We start from the raw sequence: 12500 nt of genomic DNA, 5'->3' as shown, positions 1-12500 counted from the left end.
TCTTATATCGCAACTGATTTTCAATAGGATGCCTGAAATGTGTGCAAGTTTATAAGTGATTTCAATTCCATAACTTTCTTACCAGTTGCAGATGTTTTTTAGTCTTCAGTTCAAAGCTTTGGTTTTGGTTTTCTGATAAGAATAAACTTGAGTTTGTGAATAATTGACATGAAGCTACTCAACTCACAATTTTTTCCATTTGAAAATCACTCTTTAACGTGAATTTGGAGTTGTTTTGAAAGTGCTGTTCTACGATATATGCACCATATTTTATGTTTACAGAATGTACTTGCTCTCAATGCCTTTACAGGGTACGTGCTACTCTTTGAAGTCCTAAAGTTTATTGGAAACAAAATGGCTCGTAAAGACGGTCCATTCGAACTGTAAACATTTTCTTTATACAATGTTTATTGTGGCCATTGTTGTTGCAGTGCGTCCAACCGATATCATCAAGTTCTGATTGGTGTTTTGTGGCAAATTGTTTTACATGCCGATCCTGCGGTTCGTTGCTCAGCAGCTCCGTTATTTACTGTAAGTCCCGTATCTCGTTTAATGTTGATGTTGCTTTGCCATCGAAGCGATGATGGCGGCGTAGTTCAAATGGCTCATAAGAGTTTATAAACCCAATTCTTGCATTACATTACCAGCTGCAAATGTCGCTCCTAAAGGTTTGAATGATTGTTTGACGGGCACCAAGTTTCCTTCTTCCACGTTTATCCTGCGCTTTTCCCACCCTTCTGTCTCGAAAATGGCTTTGCTCGTAAATACGGATGTTTTTATGCAGCTCATATCTGCTTTAAGCCCAGTCTTCCAAATCTGTCAGCGGGGTGAGGAATATCTTCATTTAGGCTTTGATCATGACTTAAGTAAGTTAAGGAGTTAGTTAAGTCAAAGAAAGAAACTGGTAAATGGCTACTGTTAGTCGGGAAGGCTAAACCATTCCAAGTTCTAAGAGGACATTTTTGCCCCTGAGGAGTTCTCGCCCCACCTTTTTTACCATCTTTACAGCACCACTTGCCCTCAAAAAGTACTGCATTAACATTCTAAGGTGAAATGACAGGAAGTGCATCCTCTTAACGTGAAAACAACCTATCAACTACTAACAAGACTAGAGGGCTTAGTGAGAATATTGGCCTCTTGAGAAATTTAAATAGTATCCACATTTTCCAAACATCATTTGAATAACAACAATTTGTCAAATTTGCCCGACAATAGCCCCCACCCCCTCCCCCTCCCTTCCCGCCCCTAAGCTTTCTGGTCTTGGTGGTAAATTAGTCGTCACATAAATGGTATATGACGTTTACCTTCACTCCTGGCATCTTCGCTTTCAGGTTTTAATAAAAGGTGTCGATTTGGACTTAATTAGCAGGCAGGTGCTACCAGCTCTAGTCACACTTTCTTCAGATGCGCAAATGTAAGTTCTTAGGTAAACATCCGGCCAAACTATAATTTACACAGATTTTACGAAAGGGCAAGTCTTCAAATGTTATTTCGACTTTTAGAAGTTGAGATCAAAGCTGAAGAAAATTCAAAGAAGCCAGAGTTAAGTTTGGTTGCAAGGTATATTCCATGTTCTGACATTGTTTGCGCTTGAGAAGTTTGCGTAGATAAGCACAACCCTGCTGGGCACTATGAATCCTTGCACAAGGAGTTCACAAAGACTTCGTGGTCCCGCTGTCGCGGTCTGATCTACGGATCCATGGGAAGGGAGCTAATAAATAAGCATGAGGAAGTTTCAGCAACAATGAAGTTAACGATAACTTCAAAGACAGAGGAAACGCTTTTGAGTGAGTTGAGAGAACAGCGTCCGCTCTCCCGTTGCTCCTGCAAAAGCGGTATAACAGTGGATACACGCTTTTGCTTAGGGTTACGTAAGGTAATACTTAGATCTTTGTACAAATCTTGTTGGATCGTAGTGACTTGTCCACCACTGAAGAAAGTAATCCTGTTTTTGTGGCCTGCACATGCGGCGTGTATTTTAGAACAATGTGCTTTCTTTTCCTTTGCTAATGAAATTCTAACATAGTTTTGACGAGAACGTCCACACAACGTCACCATGCTCAGCTACGTTTTTTAGAAAACGATCCCAAACATTGGCCGAATGACCGAGAGAGGTAATAACATATAGACTTATTTTTCTACATTGTGGTCATTGATAGGTCAGTACGGACAGCCTCCATTCCCGCTTTCGCCTCAATAGTTGAAAATGTCACTGATAAAACGGTAAGAAGGGCGTTGTGTGGAAAAATTAGTATCGAGATTAGAATGATTGATCATGTCAGTTAAGGAAAAAGTTGCGCAGATGCAATGACAAGTAAAAAGATAATAATTTAGTCTGAGTAATGTTATTCATTATTATTATTATTATTATTATTTTATTTTTTTGCAGATTTTAGAGAAAGTGTACGTGCAATTCCAATCATTTCTTGAGCCGGACCCTCAATACAAAGATCAACACGAACTACAAACTACAATGATTAGAACTTTTGGCAAAGTTGCCCCTCATGCAGAACCGCATTTTAGAGACGAAGGTACAACAGTTTGAGGACGTCCGTTTTATTATACACTGATTTATCTCACCATTTTTCCCTTTCCATAATTCCAGTTAAACACTGCGTATAAAACAATTAGGAAACACTTTGTCAGTATATACCTGTGTCTTGTAAACACACATCATTTCTTTATTGTTTGTCCGATACTTACGCAATCATTGCCATGTAGTCGTTCAGTTGTTTTCGCGAATACGGACTCGCTTCCAGGCCTTCCTTGTTGGTTTTGTGAGGACGACTTAGGGACCTGCCTGAGGCGATTTTACACTTTGCAAGTTTTGTGTGTAACCTGCGTTGCAACAAAATTGTGGAACAAGTTCTACAAAGACATATAAATGAGGTTTTAAATATCGTTAGTCAGACCTTAAATTAAAGATTCTGTATCTTAAGCATTTGTATCATTTTCTTTGTCATGAGCATGGTCCAACTCTTGATTTTAGGTTCTTTGACTTCGTGTTGACCAAACTTAGAAAAAGACCAGTTCATCGGTAATTTAAAGATTTAATCGATAACCATAAACTCCAAAGATTAATTTGAAGGAGGTATTCTGGCGCTCTTTCCTTTCTTTGGGTATCAATCCTTTTTGTTTCTGATCGAGGATGTCTTCCACTAACACTTACTTGATCTTTTCTAAAGTTCTCTTGCCTCGATTGGTGGTCATGGCGACGATAAACAACCAATTACAAAATGACAACAGACGGATGGAGATTGCACTCGAGTTAATGGAAGCTTACGTGTCGCTAACGTGTTGCTGTATCCTTTTACATCTTACCTGTGCCATTGCGAAACTGTAATAATCATTACAGAATGAGTTCGTACGTTTACGGTTGAGAGTTTGTTGCGTTTCGCGTTAGCGTTGCCTGTTGCCTTTTCCAGGCGTCCAGGGAAGCCGGTTGCAAGAGAGCTCACTGTATCTTTAGATCCGGAACAATTTTGGCCGCATCCACACTCTGAAAGCCTTGAGGAAGCAAACCGTAACGTAGCCTGCAGGCAACTTCTGCAGTGGAGTTTCGCGCGACGTTTATTTCGGGCGCAAAGGAGCGGATGCGAGAACCGATCGTTCGCGCCCGAAATAAATGTCACGCGAAGCTGCTCGCATTCTAACGGTAGCGTAGCGGTAGCTCCGCAATGGTAATGGTAATGAATTTATATAGCGCATTTTCTATTAACATATTCAAATGCGCTTTACAAGCAAGTGATCTATGGGTGAGATCGGACATCAGCATATATAGGAGCCGCTGGCAGCCGCTATCAGTCCATTAGGGATCTCACCCAGCACATGAATGAATGAAATGGGGCCTGACCACAAGACCGGGAGCTCCATGCCCTACTCTTGACGAATAGTGTGTGGGTTCTTTTACGTCCCACTGGGTTGTGAACATTGAAGGGTTGTGAGACGGGGCCTACGGTTTATAGTCCTTATCCGAGAAGACTAGAGTCTAACCATTTGCGGATGTAATTACAAAGGCAGCACTTTCTCCTCAGTTATTTTAAGACCCTGAGTGTTGGTCCGGCCGGAGTCGAACTCACGACCTCCCGCATGGCAGCCCGATGCTCAACCAACTGAGCCACCGGTGTGCGTGTTTCGCTTTCTTCTATTAAGTGCGAATAATCCCTAAGTTATTTTAACCGTTAAACTGTTTAATTTTGTTGCCGAATTGAATGTTTATTTCTCTTTCTTTTTGTGGATTGTAAGTAGCTTCTCTGAGTTGGTATTGTTTTCCTTAACCAAGTGAAGTTATTTCTGTAGACGTAATAAATGACTATATCATCTCAGGACTGCGGGCAGTCAAACAAGACATTGAGACACTTGCGCCAGATAGTGAGGTACGCACAGGTCGAGAGAAATGAGACGGTTTTTCATAGTATATTGAGCGGCACCTCGAAATATGAAAAACTGCTCTTGGTTAGGACAGGCCAACCACACTGTGGCTTTCACTTAAGGTGAAGCGAATAGGCTTTCTTTTTCTTCTGTATGTTAAAATTCAGCTTGAAGGAGAGGTTTAGAGGACAAATACAAAGGAAAGTGGATGATATTTAAAATATGTTTCACATTCATTCCAACATGTTTCTATTGTTTTGTCTTCACTGCCTCATGATGAAGCTGAATATTTGATATTTTGAAAATGGCCTATTGAAGGTTCCTCTCACACGGGGTACTTGAGCCATGCATGGTTGTTCTTTCGTACACACTGTTGAGTTACAGCAATTAAGTCGTCACTTTTGTTGTTAGTCCAAGCCCTTGGTCTCAGTAAAACCAGCTCCAACCTCAACTTTGTTTTTTTTTTCTTTCAGGAAACTGTTCTTGTCCTTCTCAGGGAATGCGAAACTAAAGTAGACCAGAAGTCCTTTGCAAAGTAAATGCGCCTCTTCATTGGTTTTTGTTATTTCCGAAATGATTGCATGTTTAATTGAATTTCCTGTCCTTTTTTTTAATTTACAGTTTTCCTGCTGGCAGCAAGATTGGGCAGGAAATCAAGAGCACCTTTATAAGCGGATTTCATCGATTAAAAGATGCTCCGCGACCAAAAATGGCAGACATTTTCAAAAAGAAAGATCGGTTCGATTCGTGAGTTGGCATTGCAACCATGGCAACAATGCATAAATAGGATGTCCTGAGTATTCGGTCTCTTTCCGACCAAAAAAAGAATTCGGAGCCTCGAAAAAGGCGCGAAATATTTTCGGTCCCATAGTGTAGCGTGTTAGAAAAAATTCAATTGCAATTGCAAAATTTCTTTTTTTGAAACGAAGGATACATGCAGAATTAGTGTAGATACACCAGGAGCCCGTAATCAGGAGAATACAACTCCAATACGAGGTCTACGGATTGGCATTTTCACAGTTCAAGCTATTTTTAGACGAGTTCTCAAATACGATTTCGCTTGCACGAGTGACCATTCTCAATTGATTTCATGTCTCAATTGATTTGATGTCTCCATCGAGTTATAGAAACACGATTTTTAACCAATCAGCACGCGTATTTTCTTAGGATTGTTTTCTAAATTGAATTTGAATTGTACGCTCCTAGTTCTGGGCTCATGATACCCAAAATACGGCGCGTGAAAAACCTGAATGGAGGGGCATCTAGGGCTAATCCTCGCTAAATTGTAAATGCAGCACAATCTTGTAATCGCTGTTTGTAATATTCGACACTACTTATATTAAATAACGTAAAATGTTCATGCTTTCAGCAGAGTCCCCTCAAGAAGAACACATTAAGGAAAAAAATGCGAATTAAGCGTGGAAAAATGTCCATACTTTGTAACCCAGCCGACAAGAAAGTTTGTCAAGTTAAAAAGAAAATAAATTTTACGTGTCTTCAATGAAAAAGAAGTTTTACTTAGGTGACATACGTCAACGGAAAAAAACGAAGCAATTTCCCGTGGCTGTAAATATTTAGAATTCTACGCGGAGACAATAAATGTAATGTACCTTGTTTTTAAAAGTGGAAGTGGTGTGTTTTTGAACTTAAATCAGAGTTCACATACAAGCATTAGATTTCCCTGTTATTTTTGCGAATTTTATAACTTTCAATGAACAGAGTACGTATGGTATTTATAACAAAAAAAGAATTTGTATTGTAACAATTGCACAGAAAGTGTGTCACATTAAATTGGGAACTAGTGATCAATTAATGGTAAAACGCGTGTATCTTGAGTCTTAATGCGTACAGTTAGAGAAGACGAAAATATAGAATATTTGGCTCGAGGCGCAGCCCAGGGCAAGTATTGCTTTTTATTAAGTGCTTTGCTAAGTAAACTTTCCCGATGCTCAAGGGCTCGGTAAATGCACAACGAAATACGTAACATTTCAACTTCGAAGAAAGCCGAGAAAGGTTGTGTACTTACGGAAATGCACTTACGTGGAAAGGGAAACTTTCGCTGGGCATAAAAAAACAGCTACGCTACTCGTCAAAGTTCTACAGACTGAGAGCGAGTGCAAGAGGCAGCTGTTAACGCGTTTTCGAACGGTAAGAGCATGGTAAAGTTGCCTTTTAATTTTGGCGTAAGACCAGCCTTCCCCATTTAATAAATGTCCCTCGCTATGGGTATAATGTGACCAGTACAAGTTTTTTTTCAATGGTGATGACATCGAAAGTACTGCAGATTTATTCCTCACGTTAAAGAATTTTCTAGTGTCGCCGTTGCCTAGCAGGCTGATATTTCAACATTCGCGAAAACAAAAGGAATGTTGAATGGTTGTTGAAGCAAAGTTAAAACGCTTTTAAACTCATTCAACACCGAGTCAACTTCGATTCAACATGTTTCAACACGGTTGATAGAGGGGAGAGGGGCCAAGCGGTTTCAAATCGAGCGGATGTTGAACCACATGTTAAAGCCGTTTGACTGAGTCTTATTCACGTAAGAGCAATCAAACAATTCCAACACCTCTATGGGTCTATCGTCTTTCAAGCGGCGAGAATTAAAGTTGAAGTTCATTACCAAAAAATTAACTAAGAGTTTTAAGGCTGTAAAGAATAATTTCAAATTGGAAATCCTCTTCTAGTTTTTTGTATTGCGTTTCTGGAATTTCCAAATCGTTTCGTGCAGGATACTAACTCGCAAGCTAAGTAAATGCCATGCAATCAGAATCCAGCTTCCTGGAGAAATCCGAATTGCTTGTTTCATTTTTCGTTCTTGTCCATATCTAAAAAAATTCAGTGGCGTAAGTAAATCTTTTAGTTCTGCTCCAACTCCCTAAAAAAAATGTTGAGACACGGTTGTAGTTTTATTGCTATTCTTCCTAAACAACATTTTAGTTTGAGTGCTGTTGTGGAAGGGGCAAGTTGACCTTCTTTTCAAATTATGGTCAAAAACTTCCAAAAATGCAAAAAAAGTCTCAACTCGTTTCATTCTAGGATTGCAATTATTTCATGAAGACATCAGACACCTCAGGCTTGGATAATAATGAATGTAACTTACAAAGTTACGATTCAGATCAAACGCTTAACTTTCGACACTGATGCTGAATAGCATACTTTCCTTTTAAGGTGGAGTTACACCTGAAAGCCGTTTTCACGCCGCTTAAAATCGGCTCAATGGAAATATCTCGTTTGCGTTTCAAGCAATACAAAAACCCTATGCTCAAAACACAAATCAATGTTTTGGGGTGTTTTGTAATTTTTTTGGTGATTTTTCGGTATGTTTGTGAGGAGATAGTTTTTCTCAAAGGAGTAGTAAAATTTGGAGAAATAAGAAATAGTTAAGATTTGATGTGTAGTTTAAAAAATAGAATTTGAAGTTAAAAATTGATATATGGACACCCAAACAGTCCCCTACCAACCTGGTGTGCTCGTGGGTTGAGGGAACTGTCTGTTGGTGTTCCAAAAATAATGTATGTTATGGTCCGGGTCCTAGAAAAGTGGTGGGCGAAGCTATTTTCCGTTTATGAAATTCCGTGAAATTTCTTCTGCGCATAAAAAAGGTAATGCGATATGCAAAGGCTGTTTGATGGCATTATGTGTGTGATTGTGTTTTCTGTGCAACCAAGGATGGATGAAGTTCCATCCTTAGGGGATGAAGTTCCCGGTGTTGTGGCTGTCCTCTGTTATGGGTGGGTGGGTATAGCAGGTCCACATCAGCTGAATAGCTGCCAAACCTTCAACCTGCTTAAACAAATAATTAACAAACAACAAACAAACTTGACCAAAATCCTGGTGAAGGATCCGGTTTTAGTAATCAACGAAGGAAATGACGAAGACAAATAAATGTAAACGCAAGCAGTGTATGTCTCACTTCGAGCGCCCAAAACTAAATATGATCCAATGTAAAATGACAACGACAATGATGGATGTACGCTTACTTAAAATCACTTGAGAGCGAAACCCAGTAGTTACAGGGTACAGGCAGATATAAATCCCTATGCGGCATCTTTTGAAGAACGAGACAATAGAGCTTACTCTTATTCAATGAAATGCAAATAAGTGGCGGGGTATTCTGAAGTTTAGCCAGATCTTCACAGGGTTCCATTTTGGGGAAAGAAATGGTGCCGATTCATTTCACTGACCGAAGCCCGAAAGGGCGGAATTTAAACAGTCGCCGGAAAGTCGACCTTTTGTTTAATTTAACTTGATTGCGCTGTACTTGATTGTCACCTGAGTGAAAATCGTGGGTATTAATAGCTTTATGACAGAAGCGTCTGTCAGATTTTTTTCGATTGATAATGATTGTGACCGTTATTTTCGAAACCGTAAATGCAAAGTCGTTTGTCAGGAAGAAGGAACTGACACGGCAAAAGATCGTTAATTAATGCTTTTAGGGTTGCACGAAAGTCTCGCTTTTACCTGGTTAATGACAACAAAGCTTAGAGTTTGTTTAGCTTTTCTGGCGGATTTCAGACAGGCAGTATAACACCTCTCAGTGAAAGGTTCTGTATTGTTTACTTCGGTCGATTTGAGGGGCAACCCTAAAATCTGGAATCCGGAATCCGGAATCACAGGTCATTGTTTTACCAACACAGAGAGTAAAAACTATCCTAAACATTCATAAAAGCTAACCTTAGGCCTAATTAGGCCTAAAAAAACGTTTTTAGGCCTAAGGTTAGCTTTTATCAATGTTTAGGATAGTTTTTACTCTATGTATTGGTAAAACAATGACCTGTGATTCCGGATTCCGGATTCCGGGTTTAAGGGTTGTCCCGATTTGAGAGCCTCGCAATCCCTAATTATTCAGTCATTAAAAAAGAAAGGAAACAAATAAAGAAAAAGCATCAACAACTAAAGATTCTTTTTGCGATTTCGTGCGATCAAAATTCAAACACGAGAGAATAAAAAACAGCAAACCAACATAAGATGTTTTCCGCCCGTAGTATAATGCTATCAGTGGCGATTAAAATGGAAGAAAGGGGACTTACGAACGTTTGGCTTAGGCTAAGAGGTCTTTTTAACCGATAGTGTGGAATTTGAAACCATTCTAAATTGCTCACCATTAATACAAGCGTAGAGAAATTTCACTAATTTCCTATATATTTTTTAGCCTTTTAAGTGTCAGCAACTCATTTTAATATTCACCGTTTGTCCATTCACGAGCCTGCTGTTACCATTAACGTTCGTCGCTTTTAAAATTAACAATTCAGTATTATTTGAGCCTCTGATCAGAATGAGAAACACCATAAAAGCGAAGGATTGCAGAAAACCACTGATACCTTCGTAACTCACTTTTACCTCAACTGAGAGCACGTTGTATCATGCCTCGTTCTTTTATAAACTGAATTAATTTTCCGCAATCCCGCGCCTCAAACCGCAACACCTTTAACAAAAACAGTGCCTATGTTCTTTCATAAAATCTATATAAACATTGAAGAAAGGAGAATCCAGGATCACTTGGACTTCATCGGCCTTTGGGTAAGATCAAAGCTCTTATCTCACAATGAGTTACTACTGGATGGGTTAAAATCGGTAATCAGCGAACGTTTATCCAAAGTTACAGCTGTAGGGGTCGCTCTAGAATTAGCCGAGGAAATCTGATTATCTAATTTAACGGCTTTGTCACTGTACCCGTCTCCAGGGATCAATAACTGAGAAATTGCTGTCCGTTTCTTTGCAATGCTTCACGGTTCTGCCATGCACTTACAATAAGAACAACAAAAAATCAGTCATCGTTATGAAAAGCGAAAATGGCCGATTTCTTTTAATGAGAGACACAAAAATCATGCCTTGACGCGTCTTTATCGTGTAAAGAGTGTAAAACGAGAGAGAGTCTATTCCGGAATAAGAATACGTAGAGACTTGATTTAAAACGGTATTTTTCGTGTTTTGAAGCAACAAGGATAATAAAGATATCTTTAAAATAGCATTTTAGCAGGTGTTTGACAATTTTAATGTGAATCTACGTAAAAGCGAAGGATTTCTATCTTCTATTTCATGTATTCCTATTCCGGAATACGGTCAATCGAACGCACCCTTAATGTCTAGCGATGTTCAGATGTCTCAGATGTTAACCGTCTCTATTGCAAAAAAAAAAAACAAACATGGACGCTATCATATACTGAAAAGAATTGTGCACTTATTGACTCTCACGATGAGCACAAGCTCGGCGCTTCGTTCATGTCCACCTCACTGTGCTTAACATGTACAGCTTCTTCAAATGCTTTTCTTTTGCGTTAACCTTTTTGAATTTGGTGAACTCACTTGTTTTTTACGGGAGCTAGTTCTTTTTTACCCGATGCGTTTTAACTCAAGTTACACCAGACAGTGTTTTTAAACGCTGTCTGGTATAATTTAAATTTAACATATGAGACTTAGTCCACTTAATTTTAAATGTCCCCTGGATTAAAAGGGCTATTCTTTAGCTTGCCAAAACTGATCCAAGTTGGTTGATCTGAACAATGTAAAAATCTGGAAATTATGAACAGAATTATATAAAATTTATATATGTTGGCAACTAATCCAGGATCAAATATTGCGCTTACTGAGAGAAAAATGATTGGTTCACTAGTCTAGTAAGTTCACTAGCAAGAGCTTTTCTTTCCTCCATTATATTTCGGGTTTGATATTCAGGCTCACCTTCCTCCACTGGAGGTTTTTTTCGGTGTAATCTGGTTATCCCCTTTTACATTCGATTGGATTTAAATTGTTCTAATTTCTGATGCGATAAAGGCATGAGTGTAAATTTAGTCTATACTGTATTCAAAGCTTTTCCAAATATACCGCCTAATGTTTCACCCCAGTTTTGGCTATCATGCTACGCCTTTTACATTTCGTCACAATGTATAACACGAGAAATCAGAACTCCGAAAAAAGTTCCTATCTATTTATCGGTTTGGCACCGAAAATTTCTTCTTTCGCGCACTCAGCTGGGTATGGCAAAAAAGTTAACATAGTTATGCAAAACATTCCCGTGAAATATGGCATGGTTTATCCCACATCTCACTTGCATTGCATTTTTTTACGGCAGCGTAGTGAATCGAACAAAACCGAACCAAAAATCAATCGAACTCAATTGTTCGTAGTCATGTTCGATTGGTACGTTACGATCGGTAGTTCAACATAATCGAACTGGAAATTTGCGGTGAGTTCGATTCAGTTCGATTACCGAACGAAATCGAGCTAAATCGACGCGATAAGCTCGATTTTGTTCGGCAGAAAAACAAAACGGCATACAAAAGTTGATAAGATTTCAGTATGAATAGAATTGGAAGGATTTTACTCTTTTAAGCGCGTTTCAGGGCAAATGTGAAAGATATTAACACACTACATTTAACCAAGATCTTTCTTGTTCAGATGACTGATTCAAAACTGATAAATTATAGTAAGACTGGATAACGTGAACATCACAGTAAACTATGTAAACTATCTTTATTTTAGAGATAGCGAGAATTTTATATGATGAACCTTGCAAATAGCATTCTATATTTGCTGTATTTCACGCGGTGAAGAAAGAGATACGTCCAAAGCATATTCTTCACATATGAAAAAATATAATCAATAACCGTCCAGAGTAGAATTACTCAGCCAATCGGAGCAAAGCATTCAAATAGCTTCCGAGAAGCGCAGTCTTAAAATCAGCACCCATTCGAACTTTGTGTTTCGAAACCTGGCTTCGACTTCTCGTTTTGTTCCTCTGGAGTTACCGTTAGATGATTTTAAAGAGGAGGAACATTCAACATTTCTATAAACAGCGTAAGTCAACAGAGTCCAAATTTTTCTTTGCACCGCGCGAAGCGCTGCAAGAGCAACCATGACATGATTGAATCTGACATTGATTAGGGACAAGCGAAAGGATTTCGTTCTTAGTATTTTGCTTACTTAGGCTCTCTGTCTTCTTGTTACAGGACTGGAAACCGAATTTGCTTTGACACTAGGCTCGCTCACTTGATCGGTCTTGTATTTTTTGCTGTTCTGCATGCATTTAAGGGCATGGCATAGGGAAAAATATTGATTCCAAGTCTATATTTAATTCTGGTTATATATATAATAAGAAAATTACAGCATTAAATGTGCTTTCTACGGAT

At 38.9% G+C, this 12500-nt stretch overlaps 2 protein-coding genes across 5 annotated transcripts in view; both read left to right on the top strand.

Annotated features, from left to right (window-relative positions):
- LOC138022328 (RAB11-binding protein RELCH homolog) overlaps positions 1–5994 on the top strand; it is a 6436-nt gene extending 442 nt beyond the window's left edge. Inside the window, exons 2-9 of the mRNA XM_068869440.1 lie at positions 432–531; positions 1332–1414; positions 2160–2223; positions 2390–2531; positions 3186–3302; positions 4288–4376; positions 4845–4906; positions 4993–5994. Of these exons, the coding sequence (XP_068725541.1) occupies positions 432–531; positions 1332–1414; positions 2160–2223; positions 2390–2531; positions 3186–3302; positions 4288–4376; positions 4845–4906; positions 4993–5122 (787 nt within the window). The 3' untranslated portion in view covers positions 5123–5994. The remainder of the gene's footprint in view (positions 1–431; positions 532–1331; positions 1415–2159; positions 2224–2389; positions 2532–3185; positions 3303–4287; positions 4377–4844; positions 4907–4992) is intronic.
- Positions 5995–6439: 445 nt separating this feature from the next.
- Positions 6440–12500, top strand: part of LOC138022325 (RAB11-binding protein RELCH homolog) — a 51779-nt gene continuing 45718 nt past the window's right edge. The window contains exon 1 of one of the 4 annotated variants that reach the window (XM_068869436.1): positions 6440–6519. The gene's annotated coding sequence lies outside the window, so the exon portion shown is untranslated. Of the gene's footprint in view, positions 6520–9377; positions 9892–12097; positions 12169–12500 lie in introns of those variants that run through there. The other 3 variants (XM_068869438.1, XM_068869435.1, XM_068869437.1) reach the window with 3 other exon arrangements.

The sequence above is a fragment of the Montipora capricornis genome, chromosome 10 (genome assembly GCF_036669925.1).
Source record: "Montipora capricornis isolate CH-2021 chromosome 10, ASM3666992v2, whole genome shotgun sequence".
Taxonomy (NCBI): Eukaryota; Metazoa; Cnidaria; class Anthozoa; order Scleractinia; family Acroporidae; genus Montipora; species Montipora capricornis.
This window is presented reverse-complemented; position numbering and strand designations above follow the sequence as displayed.